We start from the raw sequence: 20629 nt of genomic DNA on the forward strand, positions 1-20629 counted from the left end.
GTCCCCTCTCAGTTTTGTCCTCTCCAGGCTGAACATTCCCAGTTCTCTCAGCCTTTCTTGGTCAGGAAATGCTCCAGCAGCTCCTTCATCATCCTCACAGCCTGTACAGGTCCCTCCTGTCCTGAGGAGCCCAGAACTGGACACAGCACCCTGGACTGCCTCCCCGGGCTGAGCACAGGGGCAGGATCACTCCCTGACCTGCTGGAAATGCTCTCATCCCGGGATCCCCTTGGTATTCTTGGCACAAGGGAACACTGCTGGCTCGGGGAGAGCTCGTTGTCCACCAGGACACCCGGGTCCTTCCCGTGCAGTCACAGCCCAGGGTCTGCCGGTGCTCAGGGTTGTTCTCCCCAGCTGCAGGACCTGAACTGCACTGTGCTGAATTTCGGAAGGTTTTTTCCCGCCTGTCAAAGTCTCTCTGAAAGGGCACAATCCTCTGAGACATCAGCCTTCCTTGTTTTGCATCATCAGCGAACTTGTTGAGGGGGCATCGACCCCTTTGTCCAAACAAGCCCCAAACACCAAGCACAGAACCCCGGGGGCTCCACTCGAGGCAGGCCTCCCCCTACACCCTGTGCGCCGAGCCCGAGCCTCCGGGACCTGTTCTCCATTCCCCCCTCATCTGCAGGAACCTCAGGGACACCTTCCAGTCCCAAAGCCTCTGACTGAACCCCTGACAGAGAACTCAGACTCCCAACCCGGCACCCCTCAGGGCGGGAACCGAGAACCCCCAGCAGCAGCGGACCGGGCCTCGGCGCCCGCACCCCGCAACCTGCGGGGCAGCCCGGAGGGAGGGCGGGGTTAAGACGCCGGAACCCTCCCCGAGACCCCCCAAAACCCCTCGGGACCCCCCAAAATCCCCGCTCCCCCCAACATGGCGGGTCCCCCTCAGGGGCCGCCCGAGACGTGGCGCCCCCTGGCGGCTCCCGAGAAACGCGCCCCCTGCGCGCGTGCGGACCCGGCTGAGAGCAGGGCCGCGCCCACCGGAACGGGCCCGTGGGGGGGCGAGGGAGACCTCAGCCGGTCCGCTCGGCGCCGCGACCCACCTGCCCTGGCTTGGCCGCGGAGGCGGGTGGCGAAGAAGAGAAGGACGGCGAGCAGCACGGCAGCGGCGGCGAGCAGAACCGGGTCCATCGCGCAACGCCGGCCCCGCCCACATCACCCTTGGTACGCCCCGTCCCCTTCCCCTGCCGCAAGGCCCCCCGCGCGCGGGCTGCCCTGTGGGGTGCCTGTGGCGGCCCGGCGCGGCGGGCGCGTTGCGCTCGGGCAGGCGCGGCGCGGGCAGCCTGCGGGAGGGGTCCTGGCTCGTCCCTGAGGCGGGCGCTGAGGGAGGGCGCGGAAAAAGGAATTAAAGGCGGAATTAAAGCAGGAGTTAAAGAAGAAATTAAAATCTATGAGGCAAAACCGCCCGTGAGCGCGACGCCCGCGGGTGTGGCCGCCCGGCACGGCTGCTGCGGACGGCTGGTGATGCGTCCGTCCTCCACACTTGGCGGGTGGGCCCAGGCTGGGGGGATCTCAGCCGTGACCCCTCACCGGGTGCACCCCTGGCAGGCCCTGACAGCTGTCAGGTTGTCTCAGGCAATAGTGAAACTTAAATTACACCGCTGAGTAATTTCTGTCTTGTGCCTTTAGGTCTCTGGAATTTGGGAATGGGATGAAGCTGGAGCTGCCTGGTCAGCAGCGATGTCCTGACCTGGCCTGAACCAAAAGTGCACAAAAAGATGCAGAAACTTGCACTGGAGATGGAGAAGAAAATTCCCTCCTTTGCATGGTCACCCACTGTTAGACCCGAAACTTTGTCAGGCTCTGCCCCAGTCCTAAGAGTGAGGAGAGAAATTTTTTAAACTTTACCCATTTTCACTTTGTGGTTGTGAAGTTCTGACTGATCAAGCCCTTTCTTGCTTCAGAAATGCTTTCAGCGTGACTGTTTAAAGCCTTCTTGGTGGGGGAAAGTGTTCTAATAAATTGAAAATGCAAATTAGAGGCTATGGGACACCTAAAGGTGATCAAAACCACTGTTTAGCTAATTAGTCATTGCTGTGGGCTCCACAGCTGCCTGTGTCCCTGTCACCTGTTTGAGGTGAGTTCAGATCTATCAGCAGATGAAAAGCAGCTTCTGCTGAGGGATTTGCTGAATTTTAGCCATGTAGAACCAGCAACACAGTGGGAAGCTCTCAAAAAAGAGCTGAAGTACACGCTGAGTGTTTTATGGCAAAGTTTTATTTTAGTAATAGCCTTTCAAAAATCTTATTTTGGGAATAATTCATAGAATTGTGGAACAGTTTGGGTTGGAAGGATCCTTAAGGATGATCATGTTCCATTCCTTGCCATGTGCAGGGACACCTTCCACTATCCCAGGGTGCTCCAAGCCCTGTCCAGCCTGGCCTTGGGCACTTCCAGGGATCCAGGGGCAGCCACAGCTGCTCTGGGCACCCTGTGCCAGGGCCTGCCCACCCTCACAGGGAACAATTCCTGCCCAATATCCCATTCATCCCTGCCCTCTGTCAGTGGGAGCCATTCCCTGTGTCTTATCCCTCCATCCCTTGTCCCCAGTCCCTCTCCAGCTCTCCTGGAGCCCCTTTAGGCCCTGGAATGGGCTCTGAGCTCTCCCAGGATCCTTCTCTTCTCCAGGTGAGCACCCCCAGCTCTCCCAGCCTGGCTCCAGCCCTGGAGCATCTCCATGGCCTCCTCTGGATTTGTTCGAGCAGCTCCACATCCTCCTGCTGTTGGCCCCAGAGCTGGAACAGCTCTGCAGGAGGGATCTCACCTGCAAAATCGCCCTGCCCTGCTCTGCTGGGGATGAGCACACAGAGGGCTCTGGCTGGGCCATGTGGAGCTTCTCACCCACCCCAGCTCCCCCTCAGCCCCTCAGGTTCATCTTCTCACCCACCCCAGCTCCCCCTCAGGCCCAGCTTCTCACCCACCCCAACTCCCCCTCAGGCCCAGCTTCTCACCCACCCCAGCTCCCCCTCAGGCCCAGCTTCTCACCCACCCCAGCTCCCCCTCAGGCCCAGCTTCTCACCCACCCCAGCTCCCCCTCAGGTTCAGCCTCTCACGCACTCCAGCTCCCCCTCAGGTTCAGCTTCTCACCCACCCCAGCTCCCCCTCAGGTTCAGCCTCTCACCTACCCCAGCTCCCCCTCAGGTTCAGCTTCTCACCCACCCCAACTCCCCCTCAGGCCCAGCTTCTCACCCACCCCAGCTCCCCCTCAGGCCCAGCTTCTCACCCACCCCAGCTCCCCCTCAGGTTCAGCCTCTCACGCACTCCAGCTCCCCCTCAGGTTCAGCTTCTCACCCACCCCAGCTCCCCCTCAGGTTCAGCCTCTCACCTACCCCAGCTCCCCCTCAGGTTCAGCTTTGGCCAAAGCACGTGTGGGCAAGCTGGAGGTTCCCAAAGCCTCTTCTTTGTCATGCAGCCCTGCAGGCAGCCAGCACACACTCATGTCAGTGCTGAGTGGTTTATTTGCCCCTGTACGGTCCCTACTGCCTTTAATAAGGAGGTGCTGGTAATGGTGGGATGTCACCTGCTCCTCTCTGGGCTGCAGAGGGAGCAGAGGAGTTTTTCCTGTAGGTGTCACCAATATCCCGTGTAGAAACTGAGCTTAAACTACCGAGGAAGGACCGAGCGTGGGATGCTCAGGTCACTTTGATACAACACCAGAGTCTTCTGAAATATTTGAGATCCCTTGGGTTGCGTTTCACAGAAGCCTTCCTGGATTTTCCTAATTTAAGTCTGGAAAAATCCCTCTGGTTTCCTCAATAACCGTGTAAATTCCAGAGGATTTTGAGGCTGGCTTTCTACCAGGACACTGGGAGAATGTGTGAAGGCTGTGATGAGCTGTGGGTGGTGATTGAATTTGGTGGCTGCTGCTGGAGCGTGACTGGTTCCACTCAGTCATGCAAATACTGCAAGAATATCACGGAATCATGGAATGATTTTTGGGTTGGGAGGGACCTTAGAGACCACCTCGTTCCATGGGCAGGGACACCCTCACTAGCCCAGGGTGCTCCAAGCTCTGCCCAACCTGGCCATGGGCACTTCCAGGGATCCAGGGGCAGCCACAGCTTCTCTGGGCACCCTGTGCCAGGGCTCAGCTCTCTCACAGGGAACAATTCCCTTCTTAGTATTTATTCTAAATCTGCCCTCTTTTAGCTTAAAAATGTTTCTGCTTTTTGCAGCGGTTGTAAATCCTTAATCACAATAATACAGTATTTGCAGACCTAGGGAATTTTCTCACCCAGCGTGGGAGCAGTGCCTGATCCCAGTACAGGCTGTTTTAAGGGAAAATTGGTCTTTTTTCAATTTATTGTGACAAAAGGTCAAATAGCACATTCCCCCTCAAACACCTCATTGTATAAGGAATTACATAGAATCACAGAATCATTAAGGTTAGGAAAGCTCTCTATCATCATCAAACCCAACTATTCCCCCACTGCCGAAACCTCCACTAAACCACCCTGAAGTTCCACCTCTACACTTAAAATCCCTTTAAATTTAAATCCTTGTGGGGCTGGAGGCACATCCACGTGTGTGAGTGCCCGTCACTTCTTTGGAGCAGCCGGGGGAGCTCGCCCAGCTGGCAGAGCAGCCCCGGGGCTTCCATCCAGAGACGCGCGGTGGCGTCAGGTACCGGCGCCCGCTAATGAGGCTCTAATTCCGTGCGAATAAACGAAAGTGCTTCCAGGAGCTCGGTGTATCCCGGGGCCAACTGGCACGAAACGCCCTCTTCCACACTTGTCAGCTTGCCTCGCCTTCCAGGAGAGGGTGGCTGGATGCACACTGCCTGCTGGGAGCTGTTCCTGGACTGCTTTGAGCCGGGAATCATCTCGGAAAGTGCAGCTTGGCACCCAAGTTTGTGCAGAGGCAATTTGTAACCATTTTCTCCCATGGATGTAATAGCAGAAAGGAAGGATGTGGGACTCCAGCTGGCTCTTCAAAATGCAGTTTATGCATCCAAGACGTTACAGCAGTCCAGGGTCATGGGTGAGAGGAATAGCAGATTTGTCTTTACAAACCAGCTGTGGGTCTGCTGGTGGATAAAATCAGCACTGGGAGATAAAAGAAACAACGGGAAGGATTCCACTGATTGATGAATTGAAAAGATATTTGCTTTTACAAATAAACTTTAGGTTTGCTGATAAATGAGATTAGACATTGAAAGATGAAAGAAACAATGAGGAAGAAAAAGCCCTAAATTCCATAAAAATTAAAAATTAAAAGGGAGGGTTATACATTAGAGGGAAATCTTCAGTATCAGGAGTGTCAGGAAGTCTGTACCTCTCAAGTACCTCAGCCAGTGGGAAAGAGAGAAGGGAAATGCAGCCAGGAAATGGGATAAAAAGGAGCCTGCGTCCTCCAAAAATCTGAGAGACCCCAGGGGAATGCCCCATGGCCTCTCCCTTTATTTAGATAAAGTAAAAGGACTGCTCTGTCTCCTTTTTGGACATAAACCTCTGATGTTTGTGGATTAATTTTCCTAACAGCCACAAGGCTGAACCCTGAGCTCAGGGCGTTAACCAGGGACATCCAAATCCACCCCACCTCTGTGGCTTCACTGTTCCCCAAGGAGCCTTTGAAAGGTTTTGGTTTGGTGGCCACAGGAGGAAAAGCATCTGAATTTCACTTGTAGGGATTTCACTTCACCACTATTTTTCTCTTTAATCTCCTGTCAGCACAACAGTCTTGATCTCCAAATATTTTTGAAGACTTGCTCAAAGAAATCCTTAGCCTGGCTGGATTTCTTTTAGATTTATATCTTTACTGGCATTATTTGCTTCAAATTTTCCCCCGGCTTTTAAGGCAAAAAAGGCTTTTATCTGATCAAGTCCCACTCCCTGCATCACTCAGACATCCTGGCCCAGAAGCAGCTGTGGCTGAACTAGACCAGTCAGTGAAACCTTCAGAGCAGAAACGAGCTGTTATAAAACACAACACAGAGGCAATCCCCTCACAATGATTTCAAGCCTTCAATTTTTTATGCATTTCTTAATTTTGTAATGTTGTTTTCAAGAACAAAGGTTCTATTTTGATTATGAGCACTACTTGGGTTTAAATTTTGCTTTTTAAGGGAGATTTGGAAGTTATCTCAAGCAACAAGAAACCATTTTATTTCTCCTAAAACAAGTGACAAAATTAGAGCAGTGAGAAGGAAGCAGCAGGGCCAGAAAAGACCAAGACAGGTCTCAGAAGCTTCTTCAGAGGCTTTGGGGAGGTGCTGAGCTCCAGGATGGTGCAGGGGCTCCTGGGGGGAGCTCACCCCACATTTAGGATCACGAGCTCACTGCCCTGCAATTATAAAATAACCTGCAGCTCTTTGGCACTCTGATCCAGACCCTTCCCAGAGTGTGATCCTGCAATCCAGAGCACTCCCTGGAAGGTGCTGTGTCCCACTGGCACAAAGGAGGATGCAGAACTGCTCCCTTCATCAGCACATTTCCAGAGCATCTGGAAGAAAGGCTGAGGTCCATCTCCAAGTGGGTGGGAGCTGGAAGGCAGCACTTGCAGCATTTCTCCCTGTAAATAAATCCTGCTGCACGAAGGTTGCATCCCTGCTGGAAAATAAGGCATGCCCAGCCACTGGGAGGTACATCTGTTGGGAAGGATAAAAGTTTGACAAGAAAGTCTCACAGATATGTATGTATGCTTCACAGAATCACAGAATCGCAGAATAATGAGGTTGGAAGAGATCTCTAACATTGCTGAGTCCAACCTATGCCCTAACACCTCAACTAGACCATAGCACCAAGTGCCATGGCCAGTCTCTTTTTAAACACATCCAGGGATGGTGATTCTACCACCTCCCTGGGAAGAGCATTCCAGTACTTCATAATTCTTTTGGTGAAAAATTTCTTCCTAATATTGAACCTATACCTTCCCTGACGCAGCTTGGGAAGGTGTCTGGGATCTCTCAGATTTTTGGAGGATGCAGCCTCCTTTTTATCCCATTTCCTGGCTACATTTCCCTTCTCTCTTTCCCCACTGGCTGAGGTTCTTGAGAGGTACAGACTTCCTGATACACCTGATACCAGAGATTTCCCTCTAATGTATAACCCTCCCTTTTAATTTTTAATTTTTATGGAATTTAGAGCTTTTTCTTCCTCATTGTTTCTTTCATCTTTCAATGTCTAATTTCATTTATCAGCAAACCTAAACTTTCTTTGTAAAAGCAAATACCTTTTCAATTCATCAATCAGTGGAATCCTTCCCGTTGTTTCTTTTATCTCCCAGTGCTGATTTTATCCACCAGCAGACCCACAGCTGGTTTGTAAAGACAAATCTGCTATTCCTCTCATGGCTGTGACTGCATCTGTGCCTGTCTTTTCAGCAATTCTCTTCTTCATCTCTTTTGGCTAGAAACTATTCCAGATGATTCTTAACCAGTGTTTCTTGGGCATGGACACATTCCTAGAACAGACCTGTTGCAGTGCCCATCCCTGGAGGTGTCCAGGGAATGACTCAGGTGACACTGAGTGCTCTGGGCTTGTTGACAAGGCTGTGATGGGTCAAAAGTTGGGCTTGGTCTTGGAGGTCCTTCCAAGACAGCTCCAGCTGCATTATCTGAGCATGGTCCCGGCACTGGGCAAGCTCCTCCTCTGGAATTTGCTAGCTGAAAATCAAAAATAAAAATTCTGATTTTCTTCCCAAAGTCAGTCCTGGGGAGGGCAACCATCACAGAAACAGCCGAGCTGGAAATGTTCAGAGGAAATGTTCAGAGGTTGCTGCTGTTCTGGGTGTCTTTGTCATGCAGAGCTGCTCCCCCTGCAGAGCTCTCTGCTCTCCTCTCCTTTCCTGCCCATCGAGCTGTTTGTCTAGAGCCTTAATGAGTTTCCCGTATCTTTCAAAATGTAAATTGTAACCAATTTACAAGTCATTAGTTATAAAGTCAGTCACTGCAGCCCGTCTTTAATTTCACCTGTCCCTTCCCTTGTTTCCATTAAACCCCATTTAATTACAAATTAATCTCGTTCTCGGGGCATCAGATGGGTTTGTAATAAACGTCCCTCAAAGTCTGTGACTCAGCTGACAGCACACGAGCAGTGACCAAGACCTGGATGAACAGGATTTCCAGTCAGAATTAACAAAGAACTGTTCTCCTGTCTCCAAAAATCCACCAGCACAAGGAGGAAAGAAAACCAGAGATGCCAAACTGGAATTTGGTTTCTTTGCTGCAGGTGAAGAAAAGGGGAGCAGTTGTGAGCCAGCAGTACCTCCCTCAGGTTGTCCCCAGGGACCATGGGGACTTGCAGCTGTAATGGCTTTGTTGCCTGAGGGAAGGCTTTTAGCTGCAAAAATCCATTTTTCCAGCCAACTCCCATAAATCCAGAGCGTTTAGTTGGATTGCAGCCTCCCATTGCTTAACGGGAGCGTTGCTCACCATTTCACATCCTGGTTTTGGCAGGAGCAGCTGGAGGCATGGGCTGCATTTCTCTTCCTGGGTGCAGCACAGAAGAAACCACTTTTATTTTGGCTTGGCTGGAGGCTGAACTGTGGGGTGCCTGTTTATGGCATTCACATTCCCTGAACAAATTCCTTCACCCAGGGTTTTTCTCCTGGGAAGCTGAAAGGCAGCAAGAGAGGCATCAGAGAAAAGGAAAACAATTCTTATCTCATTTGCTTCTCCTGTGCTGTGCTCATGTGGAATGTGTTTGGAGATTGTTCACCCACAGGTGATTGTTCCATTGCATTCTGCTGGGAGTTGTTTTCACTCTTTGGCCAGTCAGGGCCAAGCTGTGTCAGGACTCTGGAGAGAGTCAGGAGTTTTCATTATTATCTTTTTAGCCATCTGTCTGTATCCTTTCTGTATTCTTTAGTAAAGTACATTATTCTTCAATATAGTGTAATAAAGTAATAAATTAGCCTTCTGATAAGATGGAGCCAGATTCCTCATTCTCTCCCCTTGTCAGCGTGGCTGTGCATTTACAGTACCTGTTGTCTTTGGGCAAAGCCTCCCCTCCTCTAAAGGCTTTCCCCCACTGTTCTCAGCATCCCTCTACCTCTGCCTTCCCTCTGTGCCCATGAGCACATGGTGGAACAGGCCAGGGAAAGGATCCTGGCTTCTGACACCCTTTTTATCAGCAGATGTGTCTGTGGCAGAACAGCATTACTGGTGTAACCCAGGGCTGGGTGTTCATCTTCCTGCATTCATCTCCCTTCCAAGCCCAGGTCCTCTTGCTCCCTGCCCTGGTGGTGCCAGACTTCACTTAACATGTCTGTCCATCTTTCTGTCTTGCTCATGAACAACTTGGCTGATATAAGGATCTCTTTGAGTTAGGTTTTATATGTTTTTGGAGATTTATATCACACCAGAGATAGCTCAGCTACCTCAGATGGCATGAAATTAGCAGGATGGCTTTTGTGGCAGTGTTGGAAACAGAAAAGTTTTAATAAAAGGAAAATAACAAAGCTCTTTACGGAGAAAAACTGAGCTAGGGCAAGAAGTTCTTGTTCCTGGTAAAACACCTCACAAAAGTGATTATTTCCTTTTGTTCTCTTCTTTTTCTAGTGAATTGCTTAGGTGGGACTTTTTGGCTTCTGTCCCATTGGCCATCCTTAAGTTTGAGGTGAAGCCCCCCAGGTCCTATGAGGTGTGTTTTTATTGAGGAGAGAAACTTCTGGGCTTTTTTCCTTTTTAAGGAGACAAAGGATAATTTTGTCACTCCGTCAGGAGTGGGCACATTCCTACTCTTGACCATTTGTGGTCTTGCCTTGTGAGATCTAATTTCTCTTTTCAGCTTTATAATTAAGATTATAGAGAAGGGAGAGCCTAACTCCCCTCAGAGGTGTGTGATAAAAGGATGGGAAGCAACAGGCCTTGGCTGCAGCAAGGGCAATTCTGTTGTGGTGTTGTGAGGGTCCACGATGAGGTGAGAGATGAGAATTTGACTCCAAGTTCTCAGAAGGCTGATATTCTATTCTATTCTATTCTATTCTATTCTATTCTATTCTATTCTATTCTATTCTATTCTATTCTATTCTATTCTATTCTATTCTATTCTATTCTATTCTCTATACTAAAGAAAGAGAAAGGAGACATCAGAAGGCTGGACAAGAATGAATAATAAAAACCTGTGGCTGACCAGAGAGTCTGACACAGCTGGACTGGGATTGGTCATGAATTAAAAACAATTCCCGTGGAACCAATCCAAGATGCACCTGTTGGTGAGCAACCTCCAGCCCACATTCCAAGCCATCAGATAATTATTGTTTACATTTCTTTTCTGAGGCTTCTCAGCTTCTCAGGAGAAAAATCCTGGCAAAGGGATTCTTCAGAAAATATCATGGTGACACAATTCCCTGAGGCAAGGAGCAATGTTTGCACTGTGAGGATGAAGAAATGCTGGACCCCGAGCCCAGAGGGATGGGGGGCATTGATTCCATTGGAGATGTCCTGCTGGAATTCAGGACATCTCTCTGGCTGTCCTGGATTGCCAGAACCCCTGCCAGGGGCCTCAGAGACCTTGGCACAGAACCCAAGACACCTGTGACTTTGATTATGATCCATGGAAAAAAATTACCAACCTTAAATGAGGATCTGCAAGCCACGAAAGTCTTAAATGGAATAATAGTTAGTTTGTCATGGGGTGAAAAATAGATTTTTGGGGTTTTTAGAATGGGGGTTCAGGGTGCAAGATGGAGGGATCTGGGCGTGTCCAGTCTTTCTCTTTCTTCTTCTTGGCCTCCGTCTTCTGCTGTGATGGTGGCACTTTTGGATTGGTTTAGAGTAGAAGCTCACTGTCTAACACAGGTGATAGGTATTGGGAAGTTATGGTAAATAATGTACATGTAGTTTTTAGTATAAAAAGACAACACTGCCATGGGGGCAGGCAGAGTGCCTCTGTCTGTCCTGCTGAGCAGACCTCAGCAGGCCAGAGAAAGAATTTTATAGATAAGAAACAATAAACAACCTTGAGAATGAGAACTGAAGAGTTCTGACTCCTTCTTTGACCACCAGACTGGGAAAGGAGAGTTTCCAACACATCTTGGGGTCACTCTGAACAGCAGAAGCCCCGAGAGTGTCCCACACTCAGCTGGACAAGCCTGAATTTCGATACAATTCTGCAAATTCCCATGAACCGGAACAGAAAGATTTGCATGACCAAGCAGAGATGAGTGTGGATGCAGCCTGCAGACTCTCCTTATCTGTCTTTGAAATGCCACTGCTCCACGCTGCCAGCGGGCCAGAAGCTGCAGCAGCCACCAGGAATATTTGCTTTTCTCCTCGGACTGCGTGGGGCACACAGATAACTGTGGGAGCAGCAAGGCTGCTTTCATCTTCCTGCAGCTCATCCAAACATATCACGTTGCTGGGGGAAGTCAGGGCGAGAGCAGGAGAAGACAGAGTATCTTTATTTAAAAATAAATTAAAGAAATCCTTAAAATCAAAGCTCTTAGCAGGGGTTCAGCAGGATCAGGAGGCAGCAGTCCTTGCTGGTGCTGGATTTATTGCCTGTGTTAAATGTCTGGACTGAATTGCCTCATCTTCCCACAAATGGAGCTGCTCCTACCTCGTGTTGGTTGGGCAGTGAGGAAGAGGCAGCAGAGCTGTCTGTGCTGTCCCTGCTGTGTGGATAACAGAGGGAACATGGAATTGTGAGGACTGTCAGGCTGGATTAGGCTCTAGGAACACGGAATCCAGTTCCTTGCTTGCTTTGCTGATCAGCACAGCAGGTTTCCAGGAATCATTTTAAAAGCATTTCAGAGGAAAAATTGTTCATTTTCTTCCCCTTTTCCCCAAAATATTGCCCTGACTGCTGTCCTTGCAAGATCAGCTTTAAAAAATCAGGAAGATTTCCAAGAGTCTCTGCAAGGCTGTGAGCTGCTGCTGCTGGTGGTGTAGACCCACAGTAAGTGGTAGGGACAAGTAATTGAGGTTGTCACAGCAGCCTGGGCCGTGGGAACAATCTGGGAAAGAGAGCTGGGATCCCCCAGGGAAGTGGGAAAAGGTCAGAACTGGCACATGGGCTTTGCCAGAGGTACCAGGAGTCTTTTGCTGCCTCTGTGTATTTTGAATCATGAAAGCCTGGAACCTTTAGGTGTTGGTTTTGGATGATCCTTGTGGGTCCCTTCCAATTCAGGATTTTCCATGGTGTTCTAAAGGAAAGGGCAGGGAAACCCAGGCAACAAATGTCCCTCAAAAGCAGCCAGGAAAACACTTCTGCAGGGATCTGTCTCCAACAGAGGTCATGGTGCTCAGAAATTATCTCTGCTCTGTGTTGGAGATCCTAAGTAGCTAAACTGGATCCCCAGGAGAGATACAGAACCAGTAACCCCATGAACAAGATTCACTGGATTTCATCTGCAACCAAATCATAGAATCACAGACTGGCTTGGGATGGAAGACAGCTTAAAGATTATCTCATTGCACCCCCTGCCATGGAGGGACACCTTCCACTATCCCAGGTGGCTCCAAACCCCCTCCAACCTGGCCTTGGACATTTCCAGGGATCCAGGGGCACCCACAGCTTCTCTGTGCCAGGGCCTCACCACCTTTACAGTCAGCAATTAAATAATTCTAATCAATCTAAATCCATTCTCCACTGAGCCTGTGTTTATGCTCAGAATTGCCCCCACCCAAGGGATTTAAAGGAATGCCTCCTGTAAGTGAAGAGGAGGGTGTGGATACCTTGTGAAAATCTGTGGGACTCAGCAAAGTGGATTCCCAGAGCTCCCACAGCCTTCTCCATGCTCCTCAGGCACTTCCCATCCCACTGCTGGGCATCATCCCAGCCCTAAGCCAGGTGAGAAGTGGGGAGATGAGCTCAGTGTGGCTGCTGGAGGATTTCCTGGATTATTGATGAATGCATCAGGGGGATGGGGACAGGAACTGTCTTTACTGCCATTAGTGCAGGGCTGGAGGATGGATCCATGGCCAGAGATGACTGCCCAGGTTACTTTGTCTTCTCTTTGATTTAACCACTGTACAATTAGTCCAGAGCTTGAAAATGATGCTATTAAACATTGTGCTGTCCTTTTTAATGGATGGCTACTGGGAGAACTTGCTGGAAGATTTCCAATACTCCTGTTTCCATAGAGGAAGTGTGCAAAAGAAGGACTGCCTGGGATCCCACCTATTCACCCCAAATTCAGCATCACCTGCATCACCTCTCCTGCTGCATCCCTAGTAATTGTCTGTGTGCTTGAAAGCCACGTGCCCTGTCCCACCTCCAAACCCTTCCAGTTCATCACTGTCCCTGTCACAGCAAGGGTTTTCTTTATTCCTGACCTAAATCTTCCTGCAGACAATATAAGCCCAAGATCATCCCCATCCCATAATGAATATTCATCATTTTCTCTCCCATAATGAAGGTCAGTGTTCTTTAATAAGAGAGAAGAAAGGCACACAGGAGGTCCATTTAATAACAGAGGTGACTGGTACATAAAGCAGGGAGATATTATAATTAATACCACAAGGGTGGGAATGTGCTCAGGAAAATCCTGGCAACCAGGAGGAAGGGATGCCATGAAGTTTTAGCTTTGAGAAGTTAAAAAAAGCTTTGAGTGAAGTTAATGGAAATTCTGCCCGCATAAGAAACACAGGTGGAAGGGAAAATCGGCTTATTTTAATCAAAGCAAGAGGGGAAAAAAAAACAACCCTAATTTAAATCAGTCCAAGTGATTGCAGGCTTAATTCTCTCCCCTTCTTAGACTCTTCAATCCTAACCCTAGAGCCCTAAGAGATCTCTTTGCACTGGAGGCACAGGAATTTGATTTGTATGCACGCTGACCTCAAAGGGATGGAGTGAATCCATCCTCTGTCTGTGGGGAGGATTCCCAATTAAATCTGCTGGGAAAGATGATTACATGACCCCAGCCTTGTCTGGGAGTGGGATGGCTGGGGAGGTTCCTCTCTGTCATCTGAGGTGCTGGGTAATTGCTATGGATGGAAAAAGGAGGAGGAGGAGGTGCTTTGCTCCTGTTCTGAGCTGGAGGGAAAGGAGGGATGAAGCATCCATGAGGAAAGGCTGGGAGAATTGGGATTGTTCAGCCTGGAGAAGGCTTTGGGGTGACCTAATTGCAGCCTTCCAGGACCTGAAGGGGCCCCAAGAGAGGTGGAGAAAGACTTTGGACAAGGGATGGAGGCACAGGACAAGGAAGAATGGCTTCAAATGGAAAGAGAGTAGGTTTAGAATAGGTATTAAGAAGAAATTCTTCCATGTGAAGGTGGTGAGGCCCTGGCACAGGGTGCCCAGAGCAGCTGTGGCTGCCCCTGAGTCCATGGAAGTGCCCAAGGCCAGGTTGGACAGGGCTTGGAGCAGCCTGGGACAGTGGAAGGTGTGCCTGCATAGCAGGGCTTGGAACAAGATGGTCTTTAAGATCCCTTCCAACCCAAACTATTCCATGATTCTGTGATGAAGTTTAAAAAGGAGGGTGGGGAAAGTCAATCAGGACATGTTTACCTTATCAAAAAAACCCCTAAAATTAATTCCCAAAACATCATTATTAAAAAAACTAAAAAAATCCCAAACCTCACAGCTTTAGTTTTCTTTTCCTCCCTCCTGCAATTTTTATCTGCTCTGCAAAAAGACAGAAGCAAGGAAAAGGATGCCAGGTAGGTGTTACTTTAGAAAGCCCTGAGAAAAAGCCCTGATTTACCTTGATTTTAATGGGGTTCAGCCACAATTCCTAGCAGGACATAAATATGAACTCATTCCTTTCCTTCCCATTTCACTTTTTTTCCCATCCCAGAAATGACACAGGCAGAGAGGTTGGAAGCAGCCAATTCCCATGAATAAGTGGAGGAGAGACCCCATTTCATCCTGGCAGTCATTCCTGAACTGGGGCCAATTCATTAGGCAGAGATCTCCTCATCCCTGAGCAGAACAGCCTGTTCTGCCTGCCCCGAGTGCCTTCTGCTCTCCCAGCAATGCAGAGGTTGCTGCTTGGAGAGGGACAGCCTTGCTGAGATATTTATATGGATTTGTGAGTGGAAAAGAAAAAAATGAAAAGCTCATTTTGTTGCAAAATTTTTAATTTTTCACTGCTCCTATCCACCTTCTTCCCCATCCACAGAAAGCATCCAACCAGGGAGGGTTCATCCAAAAAGAATGGTGTCTTCTGCAGTTATATTGCTTTTTCTTCTTTGGTTTGTATTTAGGGGTTTTTTAGGGATTGCCTTTCAACAGAAAATCAAAACTATCCCTGAGAAAAAAGATCATTTGACCTGTCCTCATCCCTGTCCCTTTGCAGCCTGGGGTTGGGCTCTGCACTGCCAGCCCCAGCCCTGCCGTGTCCCCCCGGAGCCAGCAGCCAAGGACTGGGAAAGCCGGGCTCGGGGACTTCCCCAGTGATGGATTTTGCTGCCATCCCGTGGTCACTGCCCCTTGAAGCCACTGGACCGGTCTCAAGGCAGGGACTTGATGGTCTGGCAGTGACCTTCCCCCAAAATAGGAGCTGAACAAACTCCCACCGAGGCAGCAGAGAGTGAAAAGCCAAGAGAAAGGGACAGAGATTTCTCCTCCCATTGTGCTGAAACACAAGGACAGCTCATGAAGGGGCAGGTGCTGAAACAAAGAACTCAACAAAGGTGCTCAATCACCTTTCAGCATAAGAAAGCCATTGGGATCCTGTTTGCATCTGTATGTATCCCAGATTTCTTATAGAATTACAGACCCATGAAATCTCCTGAGATGGAAGGGACCCACAAGCATCATCGAGTCCAGCTCCTGGCCCTGCATTGTCCTTTCAGGGTCCTGTCAGTGATGGAGTTGTGCTCATCCTTTCTCCCATGGCTCTCCTGAGTCACTCAACCTTTCCTGACTTTTCCTTTGCCTGCAGAGAGAGGAAAAACATCTTGGGATTAGTTTTAGCCCTTCCCAACAAGAAAGACTGAGGGGCTAGAGTGTGTCCAGGGAAGGGAACAGAGCTGGGAAGGGTCTGGAGCCCCAGGAGAGGCTGAGGGAGCTGGGAAGGGGCTCAGCCTGGAGCAAAGGAGGCTCAGGGGGACCTTGTGGCTCTGCACAGCTCCTGACAGGAGGGGACAGCCAGGGGCGTCAGGCTGTGCCCCCAGGGAACAGGGACAGGAGGAGAGGGAACAGCCTCAGGCTGGGCCAGGGGAGGGTTAGATTGGATATTGGGAAAATTTCTTCATGGAAAGGCTGTCCAGCCCTGGCACAGCTGCCCAGGGAGGTGTCAGAGTCACCATCCCTGAAAAGGTTCAAAAAACCTGTGAATGTGACACTTGGGGGTGGCCTTGGCACTGCTGGGGGAACTGGTGGGATTTGCTGGTCTTAGAGAGCTTTTCCAACCTTAACAATTCTGGGATTCTGTGGTTATGGGATTCCATGGGTCAGGGGTTCTCTCTGTCTGCCCACTCATTGCTTTAATGCACCAGGTCCTTGGTGTGAACCAAGCTGAACCTTTATCTCCACAACACAGTCTGGATCAGAGGGAAGCAAAAAATGCAACAGGAGCTGGAGGAGAGCAGCCACTGCCACCTCCTGGCTCATGGGGTGACCTAAACAGCTCCATGATTTTGGTCCAGGTCCCTTAAATGAGCTCTTGGCTGGATCCCAGCACGGACCAGGAGCTCTCCCACCCTTGTGAGGGATTTCTGGGTTCTGACTATCAGTGAGCTATCCAAGGCTTGTTCTTTCCATCGAGTCCAGGTGACTCTTCCTTGTACACTTCAGCACCCTGAACCCCAAAATCAGGCTCAAACATCCTGGGGGATCTGATTCCACTGCCACTGGAAGTGTCTGGGCCATCATTTTCCAGTCAGTGCTTGAGTGGCTGGTGTGGATTTAGTGTGTCAGAGCAGAGACTCCACAAAAAGCAACATTTCCTGCATGCAGCACCACATTTCAGCATTGAGGATAATTCTGTATTCCCATCTGCTTTATTTTAAGCAGCCCCAGGGATGGAAAGAGCCACCTTAAGAAAATACAGCCAGCACTCTCCTGCTCCAGCCACCCACGGGCTGACAGATTAAATCTCGTTTGCTTGTGCCAGAGTCTTGCTCACTTGTTTGTCATTATCTGGAGTTTTGTTAGGCCGTGTTAAAAAACAAAATCAGCAAAACAAAACTTTTTTACCCCTTTTTTTTTTTTTCTTTTTTTCCTTTTAATAAAAATAGAAGCTGTGTCAGGGATGGAGAGAAGTGCAGGCACGCTCTTGGAGAGCAGCAGTGATCTGGTCCTGCCAAGGATGCAGGGATGGGAAGGTCTGGAAGACAGACAGGAGGAACTTCTGGCCATGCCTCACTCACCCACCCTCACAGCCTGGCTCCAGGGCTTGCATGGCCACCTCTAATGGCATTTTTTAAAATGCCTTCCAAAATTTGCTGTTATCTTTGGAGTTCTCTTATCATGCACATCTTCTTCCACCCACGCGGGACACCAGAACGATCTCACAGTGAATTACATCCTTCTCCATTCAAATTCAAGTGGGAGAAATCCAGTGAAGAGCTGAGCAGACACATTTTGCCACCCTACATCAGCTTTCCATGCTGGATTCACATCTCCCTTTCTTCCCCCTTTTTGGTTTTTTTTTCTTCTTGCTGCACATCCTAATCCAGAGAATAAATCAGATGGGCTGAACTTCACGACTTGGGAAGCCACCACTTCCCAGACCATGGAATCACAGAATCCTGGAATGGTTTGGGTTGGAAGGGACCTCAAAGATCATCCAATTCCACCCCCTGCCATGGGTAGGGACACCTCCCACTGTTCCAGGTTGTTCCAAGCCCTGTCCAGCCTGGCCTTGGGCACTTCCAGGGATCCAGGGGCAGCCACAGCTTCTCTAGGCACCCTGTGCCAGGTCCTGCCCACCCTCCCAGGGAAGAATTTCTTCCCAAAAATCCAAACTGAATCGACCTTCTTTCAGTGTGAAATACCAGCTTTTCATAACCTCACCATTTGCTGCAATATTTTTGACAGTTCCAAAAATATTCAGGCCAGAAGAGCCCAAATGTTCCTGCAGCTCATGCAGACCAGCCTGGACCCAATCCTCTGGGATTTGTGAGGTGATCTGAGTGTCACAAAACATGGGAAGTGTCACAAAGCACAGCCAGTGTCCCCTCTGGGGCTGCAGGAGTGGTGACAAACTGATAGAGGAAAGGTGAAGGTCTGAGGTGGATCCAGATTGTGTCTACAACCCCTAAAGGAAGGTTCCAGAGAAGATGGACTCTGGAAAGTGCCCAGGGAAGGACAGGAGGGGACAAATCCAGTGAGAGGCAAGAGAGAAGTTTCCACTGTGAGAATGGTCAAACACAGGAAAAGGGGGATCAGAGAGGCTGTGGATTCTCCATCCCTGGAGAGCCTCAAAATTCTGCTGGACACAACCAAGAGCAACAAATTGGTGTTAGAAGAGGACTCATCTTTGGTGCAAAAGTTGATCTGGAGGCCTCGAAATCCCTCCTGCCACCTCAATTACTCTGCAGTATTGACACACAGAACAGATGGAGGCACGTGAAATTATTCACATCCAATTACTTGCAAAGCAAGACAGGGAAAGGGCTGTCCAGGCTGCCCAAGGCAGTGGTGGAGTCACAATAATCCCTGGAAGTGTTCCAAAAACACCTGGATATGGCACTGGAGGATGTGGACTAGTGGTGAATGTGGTGGTGGTGCTGGTGTGGCTTGGTGATCTCAGAGATCTTTACTAGATTCTGTCATTCTCTGCCTCCATGGTGAGTTCTCCCACCCAAATCTAAGCCTGGGGGACCTTCTCAGGGGCATGGGGTGAGTTTCTGGCAGGGATGGCCACAGAATCCAGGCATCTGAATTCCAGAGGGCTGAAATTCCACCTGGATGTGCTGTAGGAAAGACAATTTCAAACAAGAGCAAGACCAGTTTTAGGACCATATAACTGCCTGTGGTACATAGAACTCTGCAGCACAATTTTCAAATCATCCTTTTTTTGCTTAAGGGAAGCAAAAATCCACAAGTAAAATCAACTTTTCCCTTTTTCACCCCTCCCAAATAAACTGAATGAGAATGGCAGTGAACAACCTGCACAGAATTTAGGAGTTGGAGCTGTACTCATCTCTGGTTTTGTGGGTAATACATGAGAGGACCTGGAGAGTTACACTTTTATCACCAGGGACAAAAGGGAAAAGGGACAAATGCAGCCTCTGGATAGACTCAAGCACAGAGCATCCTGTTTTTTCTTCACAGCCCATTGCAGTGTCATTACATCCACTCAAATAAATTGCCCAACAATCAGGACCTGCCTCCTATTGACCTCTGGGGACCGAAGACAATGGAAGCTCCAGTGCTTGGATCAGGCTGTAATGAGAAGATTGATGGTTTTGGGAAGACTTGCTGACTGCAGCTTGGACCAATACACCAGGAGCTGGGTTTGAGGGCTGGGATTTGCTGGAGCTGCTCCTCTCCAAATGGTTTTCCCATGGAGAGGCTTTGCTGGGAGCAAACATCTTCCAGCATCCTGCTGCTCTTGGCTGGAGCAATTCCACTTGAAATAACCTCCCTGGCTGTGCTGCTGTGTGAAGAGAGATTTATTTTCATGCATAAGAATGCTGGAGGAAACTGCCAGAAAACAATTTTTTTTTTTTACATTTTTAATTTGTTTCCTTTTAAAATTTATTTTAATAAATTTTATGAACACAGACTTATGGTTCCAGTTATACCAACAGTAAATCCTTGACTTTATGTACAGAATGGAATCATTTAGGTTGGAAAAGCCTTCCAAGATTGTTGAGTCCAGCCATTAACCCAGCACTGCCAAGGCCACCACTTAAATGCATCTCTAGATATAAAAATAAGGGGTATTTCCACTTTGCCCATACAAAGTGGTTTTAGTGCAATTCCATTAATTCTGTGTCTGCAGTGATTTCACCTGGTTTGCACCTTTCTCCATTGTCAGAAATGTCATTTTCCCACCCTGTCCCAGGCTGATGTGCCAGATGTGTGACCATGGCTCCCACATCAAAGGTGGGCACATCCCAGCTGCAGCCAAACCTGGATGTCCCAAACCTCCCCCAAGGCTGTGCAGCCACCACTGCTGAAAATGTTCATCCCACCTGGAAAAGGCTCTGGGCAGCCAGCTCTGACCTTCAAGTTGACCCAGAGGGTCCTCAGAGGTCCCTCCCACCCTCAGTTCTTCAGTAGTTTGTGAAGGTGACCTTGAAAATGGCAGAACACCACTGAGTCAAGGATTTGAAGGAAAAAACCCTACACAGACTTGCATTTAAATCCCTTTGAACTTCTCCAAGATCAGCCAGAAGCTCTGATTTGATTTGATTTTACTTCTTTTTTTCTCACTTTACAGCATTGACTTGAACTGAACTAAAACCCATGGAACTGTTAATTGAAAACTGAGTGTCAACAGCAGTTCAGTGCAGAAAGAGTTTCAATTAAAAGCAATCTCTTCTTGCCATCCAAAGTAATATTTTCCCTCCTGGCTAAATTTTAAGTGAAGCACAAAGTGGTTGCTTGTCAATGCTTTAATGGGATCTGAGCTATTGTGTGGGAAAACTTCCTTTCACTCAGAGGCCAAGGAGATTTTAATTTTTCAGAGCTGAAAGCAGAGGAATGAGGGGGTTTTTTTTGGTGTGATGTGGCTGATCTGCTTTTCTCTTCTGGGCTGTGTGGGTGAGGAGTGAGGTGTGATGAAGAACACGATCCAAAACTCAGGGCTGGGTGGGAATCAGTGTTTCTCACTCCCTACCACC

At 49.0% G+C, this 20629-nt stretch overlaps 1 protein-coding gene and 1 long non-coding RNA gene across 2 annotated transcripts in view; one reads left to right on the forward strand and one right to left on the reverse strand.

The window, feature by feature from the left end:
* The window catches only part of DDRGK1 (DDRGK domain containing 1), a 38866-nt gene extending 37662 nt beyond the window's left edge, over positions 1-1204 (reverse strand). The window contains exon 1 of the mRNA XM_059845460.1: positions 1047-1204. Within this exon, the coding sequence (XP_059701443.1) occupies positions 1047-1134 (88 nt within the window). The 5' untranslated portion in view covers positions 1135-1204. The remainder of the gene's footprint in view (positions 1-1046) is intronic.
* Positions 1205-1217: 13 nt separating this feature from the next.
* LOC132326795 (uncharacterized) lies at positions 1218-1978 on the forward strand. The gene is made up of 2 exons (XR_009486341.1): positions 1218-1493; positions 1633-1978. It is a non-coding gene; the product is annotated as an uncharacterized LOC132326795 (long non-coding RNA).
* The last annotated feature ends 18651 nt before the right edge of the window (positions 1979-20629 follow it).

This window comes from Haemorhous mexicanus, chromosome 4 (genome assembly GCF_027477595.1).
Source record: "Haemorhous mexicanus isolate bHaeMex1 chromosome 4, bHaeMex1.pri, whole genome shotgun sequence".
In the NCBI taxonomy this organism is placed as follows: Eukaryota; Metazoa; Chordata; class Aves; order Passeriformes; family Fringillidae; genus Haemorhous; species Haemorhous mexicanus.